The 21,951-nt window shown below is 27.0% G+C and overlaps 1 protein-coding gene and 1 pseudogene across 1 annotated transcript; both read right to left on the reverse strand.

The window, feature by feature from the left end:
• Window positions 1-4,496: 4,496 nt before the first annotated feature.
• LOC132940606 (tRNA methyltransferase 10 homolog A-like) lies at window positions 4,497-6,700 on the reverse strand (annotated as a pseudogene).
• A 2,392-nt stretch (window positions 6,701-9,092) lies between these two features.
• Window positions 9,093-21,228, reverse strand: LOC132941000 (protein scarlet-like). Its single transcript, XM_061008846.1, has 14 exons — window positions 21,112-21,228; window positions 17,520-17,712; window positions 14,844-14,892; window positions 14,715-14,764; window positions 14,501-14,634; window positions 14,038-14,429; window positions 13,375-13,534; window positions 13,243-13,280; window positions 12,943-13,048; window positions 11,633-11,857; window positions 11,443-11,566; window positions 9,717-9,822; window positions 9,553-9,653; window positions 9,093-9,472 (listed from the first exon to the last, which is right to left on the reverse strand). Exons 1-14 carry the CDS (start codon window positions 21,130-21,132, stop codon window positions 9,297-9,299), a joined length of 1,875 nt encoding a protein of 624 aa, XP_060864829.1. The 5' UTR covers window positions 21,133-21,228; the 3' UTR covers window positions 9,093-9,296.
• Window positions 21,229-21,951: the final 723 nt, after the last annotated feature.

Genomic DNA, 21,951 nt, shown 5'->3' on the forward strand with positions numbered 1-21,951 from the left:
CACGCATACCCCACCCACCCATATTATATTTTAACTATTTCAACGAGGTGGTTATTGCTATCATAATGTTGTTTTCGTTATGTAAGTCTTACGTGATTAATTTCTGTATCGCGACATATATTGTAACATTAACGTTTGCCAATTGGGTTGTTTACCCGTGATTTTGGCCAATATCGAAGCGATATGATTTTTGAAAAAATGAATTGTCCGGACAGTGAGTACTCAGAGGCACAAATAAGTTTAATATTAAATAGACAAAAGCTTATAAATTAAACTAAATGTTTTGAAAATGGCATTTTGTATAAAAAATATTTACCTACGTAAAATTATCAAATTACCACAAAATACATTTTTGAAGTACAACAAAATAGAACGACGTGTAAGAAACCTTGTATTCATTTTTCAAGCCTAAACTATAAAAATTGAACATTTCAGAAATGAATAATGATTAAATACAAAATATTTTGTGATTTTTGTGATATTGACGAATTCCGTCAAAATTTGAACTTGAAATGCTTATAAAAATATGCGAGTCTATTTATCCTATATAACTAAACTGAAACCTTGTAGTAAATTTTCAAGTTTTTTAACGTTTTTAAAATATATTTATCGAAATTAATAGAAAAAAAAACAGAAAATGTTAAATATCTATAAATAGACCAACAAGAGTCAAAAAAAATTGTAATAGAACTAATGTCTAATATACAATTATTTATAATTCTACAAAAAAATAAAACACAAAACTTTAAAACCTAAAATAAATTTAACTTGATGCGATAATACGATGATCTTTATTTATTTAACATACTGTATATGATTATTGATAGATAATAATGATATATACGTATAGATGACTAAGGAATGAAAATTTAAAACAAGGCTCCACGTAAATAGTTTATATATAAATTACTTTATTCACAATAATATCATCAAATATACTTGGTAATATTATCATAGGCTGACTGACCGTCTTTGCTCAGAATCGTTTTTCAAATACAATGATATTATGTCGTTGAATTCAAATTTAACACAGTGACCCACTTGTAACCTACTGTACAGCAGAGCAACACCCACTTGCCCACCTTTTTTTACAACTATTATAAATTATTATTGTTAGTTATTTATACTTCAATCATCAAAATATTATTTTATATTCACATTCAGGTATGTGTAAAAATATCTTAGTATTAATAGATTGTATCATTTTTAATTTTTTCATTAAAACTTATTGATAAGTCAAGCGTATAATTACCATATGAAAAGGCTGTAAATGCTCATAAATAAAACACCAATAATTGCAAGCTACTCTAATCAGCACTAACAATCCAAAACGCAGATAAACAGAAAAATAGAATTTTTACCATGATCCCCAAACTATATAATAAACATTTTTATAATTTTGTTGTTATGCAATGAATGCACATTTATAACGTTGCATACCACTATCATCAATTCAGACATGTAATATGCACTCAATGGATATACTTTATTGTGAACTTCTCGGTGGACAATTGAAAATTTTACTTCGTTTGTTGAGATAGCAGAATATTTGAAGTGGAACACAAAGCTAATGACCAATAATAACCAAAAACCTTCCCAATTTTGTACTGCTTTGGTATCGAGCTGCAGAGTCGTATATGGAGTAGAAATAATGATACCTAAAAACTATAAGCATAATAAAAAATAAAAATAAATAGAGCATATTATAAAAAATTATTAAAACATGTTTGAGAAAAAATAGGTTACATATGTAATATGTAAAATAAAATAAAATTGTACAAATGCCTACTGAAAACCCTAAACAAGACTAATTTATTACAAACGTTCTCATAGTCATCTCCAAGGACTTTTAGTTGATGCCCATTGCACTTGGCCTATATAAAACATTTAGTTTCTGCTCGGGAATTATTTAGGAAAAATATCCATCTATATTTTGTAATCATAAATTTAAAATCTATAAATAACTATGCTGTAGTGTTTTCCCTTTTATGTCTGATAAAAAATATCCTAAGTAAATTTTAGCAAATAATATAATATATATATTTTTAATTATAATTTAATTATAATATACTAGCTGAACCCGTTGGCACTGCGTTGCCCGTTAGATGTACTAACTCTCTATGACTCGACCTTTTGTTCAATTCGTTATTTAATATTCGGTGTATGGTGTTTAAAATGAATTTTAACTTTTTTGTTGTCCAGGATAAAAATTCTGATTCGCAGCAGTACATTATCAGGTAGGCAATCTAATCGTGGACCCCGTGCTGTTTGTACGTAAGTGTATGATTTAACTCTAAAGTATAAAAGTTATACCAAGTTTGTCATCTTCTACCTATGGTGGATTAATATAATCAATTAATACAAAATCCTAACCTAACCATACTAAAATCAGATTAATAAAAACACCAAATTTACCCATTTTTAAATTAGCCTATCTTCTTCCCAGAGATCTACACACAAACATTCAATTATATATATATAATATATATAAATATATATTGACAAAAAATAATAATACAAATCAACAAACATGCCCGTAACCAATAGCAAGCAATATACAATACACTATTATTATATAGACGTTGTTGTTTTTGGCCATGTCCTTTTTCAACCTTATTTTTATAAAAGTTATAAGTTATAACATAACTATACTAGATTCTGAGCGGGGCGATGAAGCTAGTGGTTTTACAATGATGTTTGTTTTTTATCCTCTATACAAAATTTCTAACAGAAGGAGTGCTTCGATTTCAATACATAGTACCTTATCTTTTAGCAAATTGGATCAAGATGGTACTTTAAGGAGGTCAATTTTTGATTTTCTCAATAGTTATTTAATGCCACGGGAAAAACCACCAAAAAAATACGAAAATCGCCTAAAAATGGTATTTTAATTTCTAACGCTTTGTATATCACCATGTAAACGAATAAAAAAAAATATTTCAATATTAATTCAATTTACAGCACTATAATAAATAATAACAATAAAATATCCAAACTGACAAACCGTCTCCGCTCAGAATCGTTTTTCTTATTCAATGATACTATATCATTGAATTCAAGTTTAATACAATCCATTATACATTGACCCACTTGTAACCTACTGTACAGCAGAGCGACATCCACTTACCCGCTTTTTTAAAATTTGTTTTGTACATATTATTTAATAATTAAAAACTCAAAAATATTATATCGTTTTTTAAATATGGTATATTTATTTAATAAAGAGTAATTGGGTGGTATGGCGGGCTTTGCCCCACGGCTCTGTTTTCTGAAAATTATCTGGACCCACCCTCCCCATGACAAATTCCTAAATACGTCACTGAATCACATTACATTTTTATGAGTGATTGAAGTTCATCTTTTTACAACATAGGATATTCACTCGATTTCTCGTGTAGGTAGCGATTTTGTTATTTTGTTATTATTCAAAAACGAATAACTGTAGATACATGAAAAATTCACTGAATGTTGTTATTTTCATTTTCTATACACCATAACATTTTGAAAATATTTGATTCTTTTCGAGCAGTTTACGGATATTGTCAGTTTTCAATTTTTTATTTTTTTTCTTATAAATATCAATAAAATTGTATTTGTTAGACGAAAAAGCGTGAAAATTGAATACAATGCTCCTGGTATATTTTTGCAATAGCAATTGAAAAATATTAAAAATACATTGGCACAATTTTTTTTATAAGCATTTAAAGTTCAAATTTTGACAACATTTATCAAATTTTAAATTTAATAATAATTTCGTAGTTAAAAATGTATAAAATGTTCAACTTTTATACCTAAAGATTGAAAATTTAAATCAAGGTTCCACGTAAATAGGTTATTCTGTAACCAAAAAATCTCAAAAATATAAAAACACAGTTGTAATAATATAAATATAGGTAGTATAAAATATCCACACTAACAAACCGTCACCGCTTAGAATCATTTTTTATATACAATAATATTATATCATTGAATTCAAATTTAATAACATCCATTATACAATGACACACTTGCAACCAGCTAGTTTACAGCAGAGCGATATCCACTTGCCCACCTTTTTTTAAATGGATGCGTCTAAAAAAGAATAAAAAATATTGTCACATCCTAGTTGCATCTGTAAGTCATCGTATATAATCTTAAATCAAATTAATTTGCTAATTTTCAGTATTTTGTTAAGATTTGAACTTAAAATGCTTCCTGCATTGATTAATGAATAATGATTATACATACCATTACTATGTATATTATAATAGTAATGTCACATTACTAATGTGTATCATAATGTGTATGATATAATCAATGTTAATAGTAATATAAATTAATTATAAAATATCTTTAAAAACAAAGGCAGTCTTCTCTCAGAATCATTATTCATACACAATGATTTATCATTAAAACAAAATTCAATGCATCCATTACAGTGATGTGCATTCAGTGATTTCCATGTTGTTTTTTTTTTAATGATTACGCAATAACTTTATTTAAAATAATATATTTATTTAGTTTTCAACTGAAACATTTTGTTCTTTTATATTTTCAACTGAAACATTTTGCTCTATTATATTTTCAACTGAAACATTTTCATTTTTTTCTGCTTTCTGGATATTCAATTTTTTTTTTTGGTTTATATTCTGGAGAACAATTTTCATATTCCAATAGGTCTATTTCGTCTATGACTGAGAACATTTTTCTTTTTTGCAATGTACCAATTATTGCATCTTTCCAAGACATTCTAGACACCATTTTTGAAATTATTTCAAAAACTGAAAAAGATTAACTTTCATTACACTTTCCAGGCTCTATATAATTAGATTCTAAATGATGAATATATTGTTTTTCCAATTATGCATGATATTTATTATTAAATTATAGATTTTTTGGTAGAAAATTGTATCTAGTTGGTACATCTTCCTAAAGTTACTCACAAGTTCTTAAAAAAATTTAAAATATGGAAATTGCATGTTGAAATTATTTTATAAATGTTTGTAGTTCAAACTTTGGTTAAGATTTGTGAGAATCACAAACATTTCAAAATTATTGTTGTAGTAAAATATGAATTAATTTATTAATTTTAATACCTAAAGCTTGAACATTCATGAAAAACAAACATAGTATTGTTTTTTGTGTGTTATGATTTATTATTGAATTCAAATTTAACATATCCATTATAGTAGAGTGGCAGTTTTAGGGGGCGATATGGCGATATATCCCACTGCCCGACCATTTATTTTATGTCTGTTGCTCTAATTTGAGGTACATTTTGATAAGGGAAGGTTACATTTTAATGTTTGATCAAAATTGCCACTTTTACAGTAATCTAATAGTCTCAATGATGAGGTATACTCAAAATGTACTATAAAGCAGATCAACTTTCCAAGATTTTTCTATTGATTTTATTTTGATATTTTTTTAGTGTAAATACCAATAGGGACAATAACTATACATAGCTCGATTTTTTTCAATAAAATATTGTATGAAATTACCATGATTTATAGTTAAAATTGTTCTAGTTTGCATTTTTCTAGTTTTCATGTTGATATGTTCATCGATTGGCAATCGAGCATGAGCTATACCTAGATCATTTGCTACTTTCAGACCTACACCCTAGAAAAATAAATATGTTTATATTGTTACAAAGATTACATAATGTAAGGCAACTATACTTTGCAAGATTTGTGATTAACCAGACCACCAATTATGTACACTTTGTTTTCATTTATACTTTCTAAGACATTCAAACTATCACTGGTCAAATAAACAATTTCTTCTTTCTGGAATTCTTTATCAAATGAATTCTCTAAATATTTTATCTGAAAATTAATAAATATATAGTATAAGTTCGATACATTTGGTAGTCAAATACAAGAACTTGTGAAATCAGTTAACACTATGAGGGAAGAAAATAGAATATTAAAGAAGCAAAATAATAATCTGCGTAATGATCTTAATTTTTTGCAAAAAAGAATGAATAATTTAGAACAAAAAGCTCTCGATAACTTTGTGGAAATTATTGGTGTTCCTGAAATAAATAATGAAAATTGCAAGAAAACAGTGGAAAAAATTGGTACATCTCTAAAATTGGAAATCGAAGTTGTAAATGCGTTTCGTGTTCACTCAAAACTCAATACACGGCCAAGTAAAATCGTTGCGGAGTTAACTATGAAACAAAACAAAAGAGAAATGATTGACCTATCCAAGAAAACCAAGCTGACAGGTAGTAATGTTGATGCTGAGTGGAAAAATAATGCTATTTATGTAAATGATAACTTAACTCAGTTTAACAGAAATTTATTCTTTAAAACTAAAACATTTGCTCGTGAATCGGGATATAGATATGTTTGGTTTAAAGATACAAAGCTACTTATAAAAAAAAAAATGATAACTCGAAAGCATTTCTAGTCGACAGTGAACTGTCTCTAACAAAATTAACTTAATTTGCTCTACCTAATATACACGCACTCAAAAAAAAAAAAAAATTTGTAATGGAAAATTTATGTAAGGGATACTTGAATTATAAAACAAATTATTACGAATCATTTAATGATATGTATGTTTAAATAATATCAACAGCAACTACCTTAATATAATATTATGTTGTAATATAAGAAGTGTTAATGCTCACTTTGATGAGCTCCTTTTGTTTTTGGGAAATGATAAAAATTTTAATGATATTGATATAATTATTCTTACTGAAACCTGGCATAATGTATTATGTTGTAACTATGCAATAGATGGCTATAGCTTGTTATTTTCATCCATAAAGAGAAATCAAAATGATGGTGTAATGGTTTTTGTCAAACATTACCTGAGCTTAGAATTTTTCGAATATAATTTCGTTGACTCAAATATAGTTAAATTACACTTTCCCAATACAGTTTTTCCAATTAACTTACTATGTGTATATAGGTCACCCAATACTGATAATGATGTCTTTATCGAAACATTAAGTGACCTCATTAAAGAAAATAATTATAGTAACACGATAACCGTTATTGCAGGAGACATGAATATCAATATTGTTGGTGTTCAAGAAAAAAAAAATAATAAATATCTAAATCTACTGTCTGAATGTGGTTTCATATCTTTCATAAATGTTTATACTACTATACTAGATTACCTGCGGGTTTTGATCATTCGTGTCTAGACCACATATTTATTAATTGTAACGAAAACCAAATGAGTTATACTAATTCGGGTGTGATACTATCAGATATCACAGATCACTGTACAATATGTGTTTCTATACCAAACAATGCCAAAGTAGATAATAAGGACAAAAGGTTTAACATTATTGATTATAATAAAATTGTATCTAATTTACTTAATGAAAAATGGCATGAAGTGTATAATGAATTCAGAGATGTCAATAAATGCTATAATGCCTTTGAAAATATAATTCAAAATGCAATCACTAAATCAACAACTACTGTATTAATGAATGCTAAGAATAAGCGACTAAAAGATTGGATGACAAAAGGTTTGTTAATCTCGGCCCGACACAAACAGTATCTCTCAATGAAGTGTAAAAAACACCCTAATAATATACAGTTAAACTTACATTATAAGAAATTCAAAAATAATTTCACAAAAACTATAAGACTAGCAAAAGAGAAATTTTACCAAACAAAATTTAAAAATGTTAACTCGAACGCTTAATTAACCTGGAAACTAATAAATGAAATTACCGGATCTAAATGTATAAGTGATAATGAAATTATCAAAATAAAACTTAATGAACATGAAATACACACTAAAAATTATCCCATCATAACCGCGTCCAATATGTTTAATAATTTTTTCATTAATATTGCAAAAAATATAACAAATAAATCACCTACTACAAAAAAATACCACGAACTTAAAAATATTTCTTTTAATGAAATTTTTTCAAATACAATTGAATCTTCAGATATACTTATTATTATAAATAGTCTTAAAGATGACACGGCAGCGGGTTTGGGTGGAGTGACCGTGAAAATCCTAAAACACATAAGCAAATACATAGTGGATCCCCTTGCTTTCATATATAATTTAAGTCTAAAGCGATGTATTTTCCCAGATAAACTAAAAATAGCGGATATTAAACCTATATTTAAGAGTGGGGATAAAACAAATATGAACAACTACAAGCCAATATCCATTTTAAGTAATTATTCTAAATGTATCTGTATCTAAGTGTCTCCAAAATCGGTACTCACAACTAACACGGGAGGTCGGGCGTCTAGTTATATTTTCGATTATTCACCTATCTACGCAACAAACGGGGTCCTCCGGCGGAAGGAAAGGAAATTACTTTTTAGACTAGTTTCAACAATTATATATAATAATCTAAAGTAAATTATGGATCATTGATACTCAGTAAATCGAACTTCGTACACATCCCCGATACCCCTAACATTTGAAAATAAGCCATCTATGCAGTATGCTGCACCTCAAATAAAATCCTAGGACAGCCTATGCAATAAAAAAATAATCAACATTAAAACGTTTAAAAAACATTTGGGAAGAGAGACAGGAGTGCATGCAAGTTAAATGTTTTTGAATTTTAAGAAGCAAAACGAATTACTGATGAGTGATGGGCAACCAATTGATTACAAGATGCATTACCTACCGAAACTACTGATAGAAGAACTTTTCTGACTATCTAATTTTAAATATTTTTCGTACGTAAACAATAAATATTGTCTATTATATAACTAATGTCTAATATATAATTATTTATTATTCTGCGGAAAAAAAAAGATACCCCGACGCACGAATATCATCCCAGTGCATAATTTTCTAAAAAATTATAAAAAAATAACACAATACTATAAAATCTACAATAAATTTGACTTGATGATAATACTGATAATAATAATAATAATAATGATCTATATTTATTAAACACAATGTATATGATTATTGATATATACGAATACATCACATATACTACTTAGTACTTACCTTTATTAATTTATACCTAGTTTATACATAATATAAGTTATTTCAGTTAAATGTTGGAATCATAAAACCGACATACAAATTTTATATTATTTCTGCGTTAAATAAAATAATTTCTATTAAACTATAATCTATACTAAAAACGTTTTTACAAAATTAAGCATGGTTCCATTTATTAACAACATTTGTATAATATCGAATATATACAAGTAAAAATTATTTAGATGATGAAAGTATAATAATTCCTATAAATGTTTATAATAATTGTATATTTCGTTTGATATTACATAATAATTATAATTAATTACATTTATATATTTATATATATTTATTATATTTATGAAAACATTTACATTTTAATAGGCTGGTGGTTTTTTCATTTTTTTAAGAACATTAAAGTAACCAAATATATTTGCTAATAGGCTAAATATAACTAATATCAACATGTCTGAATATATTTCACTACTTATATAGCCATATTTTCTTAACACTGCTTTTCCGCTATCCAAACAATTAGTAACATCAACACATGCTACATAAAATACACAAAAATTATTATTAAGAAGAAGTTACCTAAACCTGAGTCCTAAATTATCAGTTAAATATACTCACGTAAAACTTTAATTTTGTCCCAAAATAAAACTGAAACTATTTCACAACCAAGGAAGAATAGCGAAAAGTATCTTAGAGAATATATCGCTTTTGGTAATGACCTAATTTTGAGTTTAAATATATATTAGCTTTAAGTAAATATTATCGGCTGGGATTCAACTTACATAAATGATAAATAAGCACCACTGAGAGTCAACGTCAAGAAATCGTATATTGTTGCAAATATCATAGTGTTTTCTAGACGAACAAAATAGGCTGACAAAAAACTTCCTGAAATAACAATAATATCAACATAATAATTATTGATACCTTATAACTTATAAGTATAATAGAATATATATTTTAGATTCTGAGCGGAGCAATAAATTCATTGATTTTACAATGATGGATGATTTTTTTTTTGTGTGTCTGTCGCTACCGTTTGGGGCAGTAGAACGGCTTGGATTTTCTTCAACAGTATCTTGTTCGATGGGAAAATGAATCTAGTTGGTACATTCGAAAGGTCAAAAATTTATTTTCCCAATAGTTTTTTAAAGCGCGGGGAAAAACAACATACAAATTAAGGAAAAACGGGAAATTTTACGCAAAATCGGTTTTCGACAAAATCGATTTTGGTTTTGGTATAACTCTAAAACAAATGACAGTAGATACATGAAATTTTCAGCGGTGTTTTATATTATTTTCTATACATTTTCAAAACATTTTAATTTGTTTTAAATTGTTAACGAACATTTTCAGTTTCAAATTTTTTTAGTTTTTTTTTGTTTGAATTTCAATAAAAATTTATTTGCTGGGTAAAAAAGTTTGAAAATTTAACACAAGGCTCCTAATAAATTGTTACAACGATATTAAAAAATATTAAAAATTCATAGTCACAATTTTCTTTATACGCTTTAAAGTTCAAATCTTAAAATAGGTACATAAAATCACGAAAATTAGCAAATTATTTTGAATATTATAAATCCGTACAAATTTTTCTTTTTAAATCTAAGATTTGAAAAATAAATGTCTACAAGAAAGTCAAATTAAATTTTTATGACTGTTTGAAGTTTATATTTTTACAACATTAGATTTTTACAACACTCGATTTCTCAAGTAGCGATTTTCTTATTTTGTTGTAAATCAAAAACTAATAACTGTAATAACATGAAAATTTCACTGAACGTTTATATATTAATTTTATATACACCATACAATTTTGTATTGTGTTAACTTTTTTTGAGCTATAAACAAGCAATTCAATATGCAATAGTTTTTTATTTTTATAATTCTCAATAAAATTTTATTTGATGGGCCAAAAAGCGTGCAAATGTAATACAAGGCTCCTGATATATTGTTACAATAGCAGATGAAAATTTTAAAAGTAAATAGGCACAAATTTTTTTATAAGCATTTTAAGCTATAATTTTGACGAAAAATAACAAATTGAAAGCTTACAAATTATTCAGTAGTTAAAATTTTATAAAATGTTCAACATTATAGCTAAGGATTAAAATATTTAAAACCCGTTTCACCATAAATAGGTTATAATATACACAATAATATCAAATATACATAGTAATATCATAGGCTGACTGACCGTCTTCGTTCAGAATTGGTTTTCTAATACAATGTTAATATATCATTGAATTCAAATTTAATACAATCCATTACAGTGAACCACTTGTAACCTACTGTACTGCAGAGAGACACTCACTTGCCCACCTATTTTTATTAGTATTATAAATTATTATTGTTAGTAATTTATACTTCAAGTTGTACAATTATCAAAATTTTATTTTATATTCACATTCAACTATGTGTGAAAATATCTTACTATTAGTTACTAATAGTTTGTACCATTTTTCATTTTTTCATTAAAACTTATTGATAAGTCAAGCGTATAATTACCATATGAAAAGGCTGTAAATGCTAATAAATAAAACACCAATAACTGCAAGCTACTCCAATCAGCACCAACAATCCAAAACGCAGATAAACAGTAAAATAGCGTTTTTACCATGATCCATAAAACCTATAAGATAAATATTTTTATAATTTTGTTGTTATGTAATGAATGCACATTTATCACGTTGCATACCACTATCATCAATTCAGAGATGTAATATGCACTCAATGGATATACTTTATTGTAAACATCTCGGTGGACAATTGAAAATTTTACTTGGTATGTTGCGATACCAGAATAACTGAAGTTGTACAGAAAGCTAATGACAAATAAGAACCAAAAACCTTCCCAATTTTGTACTGCTTTGGTATCGATCTGCAGATTATAAAATGGAGCAGAAAGAATAATACCTATAAACTATAAACATAATAAACATTAAAAAAATAGAGCATTTAAAAAATGTACCAAACATATTTGAGAAAAAAATATGTTTAGGTTACCTTTGTAATATGTATCATAAAATAAAATTGTAAAAATACTGAAAACCCTAAACTAGACTAATATTTATTACAAACGTTCCCATATTTATCTCTGAGAACTTTTAGTTAATTCCAATTGCACTTGTCCTATATAAAATATTTTGTTTCTAGACTGGAATTATTGAGGAAAAATAACCATCTATTTGTAAACATAAATTTTAAATCTATAAATAACTATGCTTTAGTGTTTTCTCTTTTATCTCAGATAAAAAATATCCTAAGTAAGTTTTAGCAAATAATATATATATATTTTTAAACGGATGCATCCAAAAAAGAATAAAAATATTGGTACATCCTAGTTGCATATGTATAGGTTATCGGAGGTTGATTCGAATTGTGTCCAAACAAAGTATAACGAATTAAAATAAATTTTGTACTTGTTTCCATTTAGTCATATTATTGTTTGATATTATGTTGGTTACATACAGAGAAATTTACCAATCACGCTCATTACCATTTTTCTTTTATTTAAATTACAAAACTCATTATTTTATTTTATTATAAATATCCAATTTTATCAAACACAAATTTCCAAATTTTAATAATATTATAATGTGGCTTTACGCTAAACTTTTATTTTTAATTCTTGCGAAGAAAACATATGCACTCAGTGTACATAAGAATATTAATGTAGAATTAGAAGAAATTTTAAATCGTTTTCAAAATAAATATCAAAGAAATATAGAACTTCGTCATAAAAATCATAATTTAATCGTGCCTAATTAAATATTTAGAAAATTATTTAAAATTATACTTTTTCAAAGTAATTACATTTTTTATAACTTTATTAATCTACTTTCATCTTACAAAATTATTATATTTTCATACTGTATAATATATAATATAAAACATTATATAAATGATATTAATTTTATTTAAAACATTAATACACAGTTAAAAAAATATAAAACAAATGTTTTTAAAAATGTAATATTAATGAAAACTTCAATTTATAGTAATTACCCAAATAGTTCCCAGTTCCATTAGATTTTTCTTATAATTTCTTACAAAGCATTTGATGGATCTATTCAAAATCAAACTGAACTGTGTTAGCCATGTTGGTTTTAGTCTAAATAAAAAAATAATAAAATCATAATCTTTTTTATTTTTGCTTATATATCTTTAATATTATCTGCAATCCAAAATATTTATTTCTTATTAATATTATAATACACACGACTTAATGCATTATAAATATAATATAATCTTAATACATTTTTTAGGTTTTAAAATACATTTTAATAAAGAATCAGGTTTACTTACGTTTCTAACGCTTCTAAATGTTGAGTATCAAATTGAGTCTGAAAATATTGTAAATATGTGCATTGTAAATTATTCTTATAAAGATATTATTATATCACAAACTTATTTTTTAAGCTATTTAATCCTGTTTACCTGATTATTAAATAAATCATAATTGAGCTTCGTTTGTTGGTCCGTTGAAGTTATCTTGCACATTTTTATTACATTTTCTTTCACTTTTTCATTTTCAGAATTAAGAATAGACATCACAAAGTCAGCTTCATTGAACATATCTGGGCATTCATAATTGAACCTAAATCATAATATTAATATATTATACACATTTATTTTTAATATTATATGTTATCCAGTGCTCGACTAGGCATAATTAAATTAGGGGTACTATGTTTACTTTTCACAAAAGAGCGTGTGATGGACTTGTCAAATGTTATTGAACCATGTGGGCTTATCCCCCAGACCCCCAGACATAGGTATTCACTGTACCTATTATATATATATTACAGTTATAACTAATAACAAACTTAAAAAATCAAAAGGATAATAACAGTAAATAAATTAATAGTTTAATAACAATTAGTCAATATTAATAAATTATTATTAACAAATTTATGAATCCGTAGATATGAAATAATTCATAAGACGAATATTATGATGGTATCTCGCGTATCCTTGAAAATAATAGTAGGAGTACGCTATTATTTCTTAAAAATTAGTTGGGGTACTCCGTCCCCCTGCACCCTCTCCCCAAGTTGTGCACTGATGTTATCGTAATATACTAAGTTGATGTATTCGTACTTTTTAAATAACTGATTGACCATAGTAACAGGACCTTGATATGCTAACCGTCCATTCGATAGCAATATTACTTCATCGAATTTTCCGAATACACCAGACGCCGGTTGATGAATGGTGCATATCACAATTTTACCCATTCGTGCGATAGCTTTTAAAGTGTTCACAATGTGCGCGGCTGAGTAACTGTCCAGACCTGTTGTTATTTCATCACAAAACAATATTGGCGGATCGTTTAATAGTTGAACTGCGAGAGCAATTTTTTTCCGTTCTCCTCCAGACAAAAACGATATTTTCGTATCCAAGAACTTACTCATACCCAACGTGGTAATTATTTTATCGATGTGTTCTTTCAACTCCATTTTGGTTGTTTTGCGAGAAACTTTCAAATTGGCCTTGAAATAGCATGATAAACATAAAGTAAAAATTAAGTATTATAAAATATTACAAAATGCTATTTTAGTACCATCAGAGACAAGTGTTCTAATGCTGTCAACTGATCAAAACTGATATCGTGTTGCGGAACAAAACCAGATATCTTAATCATGACTTCTTCAGATATTGGTTGTCCGTTAAGCAATAATTCTCCTTCGAAATTCCCTAAAAAAAAATAAACAATAATCAATTAAGGATAAAAATATAAATTTACTTGTACAGAAACACCTTATATAAATACAAACCTTTAGTTCGGTGACTTATGGTGGCCATCAATGTAGTTTTTCCAGAACCACTAAATAAAAAGATTATATAATATAAATAACAAATAATATTTAGGTATATAAAATTATAAAAAAAAATGAATTCATTACCTTGGACCCATTATTCCTAGAAGATTTCCACATTGTACATTTCCACTAACTGAAAACATTCAAAACATCAAATTAGTAATACGTGATTTGGAGAAAAAATTATTTTGTATTGAAAAGCAATAATAACAAAATATGTGTATTTTCTACTCACAGTAGTAGATTACTCAACAATTTAAATAAGATAATACTATAATATAAATAAAAATTTTAATTTAATTTAATTTAAGGAGTATTTTCTAATAAAAATAATATTATTATTGATATCAATATTTCTTTTGAATACCGCTATCTAACATTTATCTATTCCCATAAATCAATTTATTACTTAAATAAAAAACCAATTTTAATAATTAAAACCTTAACTACAGTATGTTATCAGTAGAAAATATATTATGTGATTTCATACCCATCTAACAGACTCGACAGAATTCCCAAATTTATGAAGTATGAGACTAGAAGAAAATTATATATAAAGATTAAGGTTCAACGTTTTTATTATTATTAGGTTTTTAAATGTTGGTCAATGACATAGCTTGAACAAAAATGTCTATATTAGTAAGATATAAAATTTTTAAAAAATACCAAAAATTAAAATTATTTTGAAATATTATATTGCAAAGCTCCAATTAATGGAGGGGAGATCGATTATACAGAAATAAAATAAACTCTAATTTATTTATTAGCTAAAACGTTTAATAGCGTCAATCAATCAATTTTATTATCTCTATTTGCCCAACGTAATTTATGGTTCTATAATTTATAGTTCTTATTAACAATAATTAATGATTATTCATTAGTTATACTATGTTTTCAAATTAAATTAAATACAGTTCATATTCCAATACTAAAAGTCTTAAACGAAAAACACATATTTTTAAGAACCCTGCAAGATAACTTCTGGCTACTTTACAATAAATAATAGACAAACCAAAAATAAATGTAAAAAATGTAATAGATGTCAGTAATGTCAGTGAAATAGTATCATAACATTATGTATATGAAGTAATTTAATACGTAAAAACCATAATGCTGTTTATGATTACTACTTTACCTCCCAATCGGAAATCTAAAGCGTCATTTCATATTTTAATAGACAGGGAAAAAATGTTGACCCGCTCTTTACAAATAGGTAATTTAATGTTTATTTCTCCCGTGTTTTTTTCTTTTTACAATATAGGTAATTCTTCAGGCCTCTGCCATGCCTATTTCATCGAACTGCTGAAGTTCTAATATAAAAACAAATATATATTTTGTATTAAAATTTGTTTATATTATAGGGGGGAGGGGGGTAGACACTCTTGTACTGACAAATTCCATATCAAATAACTTTAAAAAATAGATTGAGAAAAATGCTAACAAAATTTTTTATTTTACAGAATAATTTTAAAAATTGTACACTTGCCAACCAACTGTACCATGTACTAACCATACCAACCGTTACAACCGTAACCCCTACTATTATAGCTAATGATCATATAGTTGCCCCGCTCTAGACCAATAAAAAAAAAGAATATACAGAATTTTGTTTGGTTCTAATCATATCTAATATCTATACTATTTAAGTAGAAATTCTATTAAACCTAAATAATTACTGATATAGAATGAATAAAATCTTTTAGCCCTCTAATTGTAAATTCAAATTGATCCCTGATAAAATTGTAATTGTATTAGATCACTGTGATAAACTATTTTAGCTGTCTGTAGTCTGTTTATAAACTACATAATCTGATAATCAACGTCTTTAATACAATACGTATTAATACGACATTCAAATTGTTGTTGTTTTACTTTTATTTTTGTATACGTATACCCAATTTAATATCAACGACAGTACTTTTGCTCCCGTAGGTGTTAGTGTTAATGTAAACAAATAAATTAAACACGATTTAACATTATTAATTAGGAAAACAAATCTTTTTTTTATTTATTTGATCGCTATTCATTATATTAGTAATTTATGTAATAATATTATTTTTTGTTAAAATATCTCAATAACTTAAGGAACTCGTAGACACCGAAATATATCTTTGTATAATACAATATTAATTTTTAAATAGGTTTTTGTAAAGATTAATATAATATGTTTATTAGATTTTTAAATAGGTATCTAGGTATTTTAAATAAAACATGATTATATGGATGAAAAATATGATATGTTTGGTATGGCACTGCAGGGTGCCGAGTGGTCAACCGACAACGCCGATACAAATATTGAAAACATAGGTAGCTACATGTACTTTTGAACCTACTTAGCATTGGCGCAAATAGGGGGGGGGAAGGCTTGGGGGGACTTAGTCCCCCCAGTTCAAAATCTAGTAATAAGTACTAATTTTTATATTCTGTGGTAATAAGCAATATGGCCTATGAAGAGGGGGGCTTGAGTCCCCCCAAAAAATTTAGTCAATTTGCGCCTATGTTACTTAGCATATAAATATACCCTGATGTCCTTAGTTAAATCTATGTTCTAGGCAATTGTTATATTATTTTATAGTATAGAAATTCGCATTATCCATTATTTTTCATACCGGTTTAAACCTAGCGAATTTCTAGTCTGTCTTCTATTTCATTCCCATGCCGTTACAACATTTTTTAACTATTTTTTTCTAATTCAAAGACGGGGTAAGTATATAATAATATAATCCCGATACCAGTCAAGAGCTAACATTTCGTATTCACCGTTGTGTAATATTTGCTTGTAGGAAGTTTTTGATGGCTGGAAAAACTTTTGGGTAGTTTGTTTCACTTGTACATTAATTTTTTTCCAAGACAACACCAAATGTCCGTGTACGGACTCTTTCGTCGTTTGGTGTTCATCCATGCCGTCCCAATCGTTCCACATCTCATTATATCGTAAATCCAACGTTCTTCTCTAAAAAAAAATTTTAAAAAAATAAGAAATATGGTCACCCTTTAATCTTTATGTACATCTACAATATAGATGCTATTTTTAGTTTTTTTTAATATAACAAACACATTTTAGATTTCATGAAATTCGAATTTCATATAACTAATATGTGTCATACGGGTGTGGCCTATTCGTAGGTGGACAAAAACAACCTCGTATATGTTTTGGACATCTCGTATGGTTTGGGTCACGGTAATAGGGTTTGCTTGATTTCTCTGAGCTTGTTATTATTGTAATTAGTCCAGAGGATTTGCCATTCATTCATATAATTGAATTTAATAGAATTTCGAAAATCATGGTCTGATATGTAAGGAGATGTTTCAGAAATGGTGGTACCTGTAGTTTCTTTAGCTTTTAAATCAGCTTTTCGTTACCGAATATACTAACGTCAACGTGTCCCGGACGTATGCAAGAGATATATTATTGTTGCGTTCATTAAGTTCATTAACTATTCGGCTGATAACTGGTTGGGATGTGTTTAAATTATATATGCTGATTAAATTGCTTGATGAATTGTCTTATTCTTTGATCTGACATTATTAAGTATTTCTTAACGTCGGTATAATGGGTACTTTGGATGGCCGTGAGTATCGCTAAGGCTTCTACGGTGAAAGCACTGCATTGGTTTTTAATTGTACATTTATAATTTGAATTTGAATTTCGGAAAAAAACCAAAATAAAAATAGTAGGTAAGTGGATTGTCACTCTGCTGTACAGTAGGTTACAAGTGGGTCACTGTAATGGATGGTGTTAAATTTGAATTCAATGATAATATAATATCATTGTATAAGAAAAACGATTCTGAGCAAAAACGGTCAGTCAGCCTATGATATAAACAAGTATATTTGATGATATTATTGTGAATAAAGTAATTTATATATAACCTATTTACGTGGAGCCTTGTTTTCAATTTTCAATCTTTAGATATAAAAGTTGAACATTTTATAAATGTTTAACTACAAAATAATTATTAAATTATAAATTTGATAAATTTTGTCAACAATTGAACTTTAAATGCTTATAAAAAAAATTGTGCCTATGTATTTTTAATATTTTTCAACTGATATTAGAACGATATATCAGGAGCCTTATGTTAAATTTTCACGCTTTTTTACCCAACAAATAAATTTTTATTGATATTTATAGAAAAAAAAAACTAAAAAAATTGAAAACTGACAATGTCCGTAAACAGCTCAAAAAAAGTCAAATTATTTTCAACATTTTATCGTGTATAGAAAATGCTAATATAAACATTCAGTGAAATTTTCAAATATCTACAGTCATACGTTTTTTAATTACAACAAAATAAAAAAATCGTTACATGAGATGTCGAGTGAATATCAAATGTTATAAAAATAACCCCCCCTCCCCCCCAAAGTACCAACTAGATTCACTTTCCTATCAGAAAAGTTACTGTTGACGAAAATCCAAGCACTTTTACTGTTCTAAAAGGTGATAAGACACAAAAAAAAAATAAAAAAACACACATCATTGTAAAATCAATACATTCATCGCTTCGCTCAGAATCTAAAACCAACTGAAAAAAACCAGTGATAATATAATCGTAGAATTAGCATTATCACAAAATATTATATACAATTTATATGCTGTGTTATCAATATTATAAAACGATGTATAAGCTAATTATACATTCAAATATTATACAATTAATTATATATTTCTTTTATCCGATTTCAAAGCTGGCAAGTTAGTCACTTTTTTCAACTAGTTAAAGTTAAGTTACTTTAATATAAAAAGTAACTAAGTTAGAATATAAGTGAGTTTCTGAAATTTACCTCATTTCTAACTTAGTTTGGTGAAAATAGTAACTTAAGTTAGAAGTTAAAAATTAATTTTTTTTTTAGTTTAAAATATAAATTTAAAAAACCATTTTTTCAAATGTAATGCATAATTGTATAAATTAATTTTTCTTTTTTTAATATTATTTAATAATAACAATATACATATTATTATTATTAATTAACAGTAATAGAATAAAGGAAAAAGATAGATCCCAACAATTTAGATTATATTATAATTTTGGTTTTTTTTTCTTTTTGTTTTTTTCAGTTGGTTTTTTCCGTATACCTTATAATAAATTTATATCATTAGATATCACGACTAATCCTGTTCGTAATTTGTAATTCTGCTCGATTTTCGACGCGTCAGTATATAATATGTGTTCGTGTTCCGAGTACGATTGTAGTAGTTCGTAATGAAGGCTTTTATATATGTTTTTATCCGTACCTAGCGTTTTTGTTGTGGTATGCTAGGCTTAGGTTTATTTTATCTCTATTAAATCGCCACGGGGGTACCTTTAATTCAGTGCTTTGAATTATAATATTAATTGCAGTTTCTTTTTTAATAAAACTGTATTTCATATAGTGGTCTGAGATGGGATATATTTACCGGCTTTACCTGGTTGGTTTTTGATATGATTTTACTATACACAAGATTTTCTTGATGTTTTTGGTTTGATTATTTTTCTTTGACGGGTGAAAAATATACATTTTGCTTTATTTGGAGAGAAAGAGAAACCGGTTTCGAGGCTCCATTTACTCAACTTATCAAGTGTGAGTTGGTTTTTAATTGAATTTACATTTTTTCTTTTAAAGTAGATCAGTGCATCTTCAGCAAAAAGTTTTATAATTGTGGGTGGAGGGACTTGTGTTGTTATTTCATTAATTTTGATGAGGAATAGTGTTACGCTAATTGATGAGCCTTGTACTACACCATTTTGATTTGAGAACGGATCCGATAATGTATTTTTAATTTTTACTCGAAAAGTTCGATTGTTTATGTGATTGATCATACATTTGAGCATGTTTCCGTGAATGTTCAATTTTTGTATTATTTTTAAAACCCGGTGTCTCCAAACAGTGAGTAATATTTTTATATTTCAATTTGTGTAGGTTTAAATAATTTAATAAATTTGTGAAGTATCGTATACAATAATAATTTTGTATGCGGAATTAGGCTATATATTTTTATAAATCTGTGTGGTATCATACTATTTTTATGTGCGGTATTGGGTCATGTTCGAGCGGTAATAGAAAGCACCGATGACATTGCGTATAATTTGTAACTTGTACCTAAGTCAAGAGTATGAAATTATTTGTATTGTTCTTAGAACTTAAATAGTTTTTTTACACCTACTAAATAATTAGAATGCTGACAAGTGACAACAATTATAAATTTATAAAGTATAAAATAAATACTCGTATTCAAAAATAGAGATAATTAAATTCTTTATTCAAAGGATTTATAAAGTACCCATATTTTGCGAGGGGGGATTGGATTGTAAGTGGACAAAATGCGTGTGGACTTAACCATCGATTATAGGATAACGTAATGAACACTCACTTGCAACTTCGTGTTAAACATGTTGAATATCCGTGGAGATGGTGCAATAATATTGTGTCGAATAGTAATCGGAGATAAACTCGTCGCCGGAGCTCCCGCTCAACTGGCGTCTCTGGGCATCTCTCCATATTATAGCATTGAACTGCAGTAAAATATTTTATCAACTGTGTAGTTGATGCTTAAGGCGGTTGAAAGTGGACCGTTTTTTAGGGGTTGAGTATAGGCAATATGTTATATTCATTGAGAATTGCTGTGTGAGTGTGTGTGTAATAACTGATCATTGGTGTGCGTTAGTTCCCCGAACGCGTAATTATTTCGTTTTATCAGTAAACAGTTCAACAATAATTTTATTACCGTCACACCGCGCATTGTGTTGACAAAACAGGTAGGTAAATACAACATCGTACTTACATAAAGTATAATGTACCTAGTTCATAGTTTTATCAAAAACATAATCATTATAAATTATATATTGACAACAGTAAGTCTTTAAAAAAACAATTGCTTGTATTATATTATATTGCTACATAAATGTATAATTATATATTATATTCTTAATATACCTTAATTTAAGCCTTCTATCTTTTAATGTTTTCCTTAAAAACCCCGGGACTACAGTTCCAGAAGAACTTTTACGACGAGCTGACATGTCTACAATTCTATTACAATAGTTTCTTAAAATATGGTTCATACATTCTATTTTTTTACATCTATGTCGTAATCTGCATAAGGTTTAGAAAGTGTTAACTTCTTCATTATACTTGAATCTCCATCTCCAATTAATTTATCATATATTAAATTATGCATAGTCACACTTTGACAGAATCCCTCGACAATTAT

Source organism: Metopolophium dirhodum, chromosome 3, assembly GCF_019925205.1.
Source record: "Metopolophium dirhodum isolate CAU chromosome 3, ASM1992520v1, whole genome shotgun sequence".
In the NCBI taxonomy this organism is placed as follows: Eukaryota; Metazoa; Arthropoda; class Insecta; order Hemiptera; family Aphididae; genus Metopolophium; species Metopolophium dirhodum.

Bases quoted from the DNA above. Each gene is read 5' to 3' on its own strand.
- LOC132941000 (XM_061008846.1), bottom strand. From the start codon at position 21,132: ATGTTTAACACGAAGTTGCAA. The intron at 13,535-14,037 runs GTACGAATACAT...ATTATGATTTAG, and splicing joins GTCAATCAGTTATTTAAAAA to GTTCAATTATGAATGCCCAG. The intron at 13,049-13,242 runs GTAAGTAAACCT...TTTTTTATTTAG, and splicing joins CATTTAGAAGCGTTAGAAAC to ACTAAAACCAACATGGCTAA.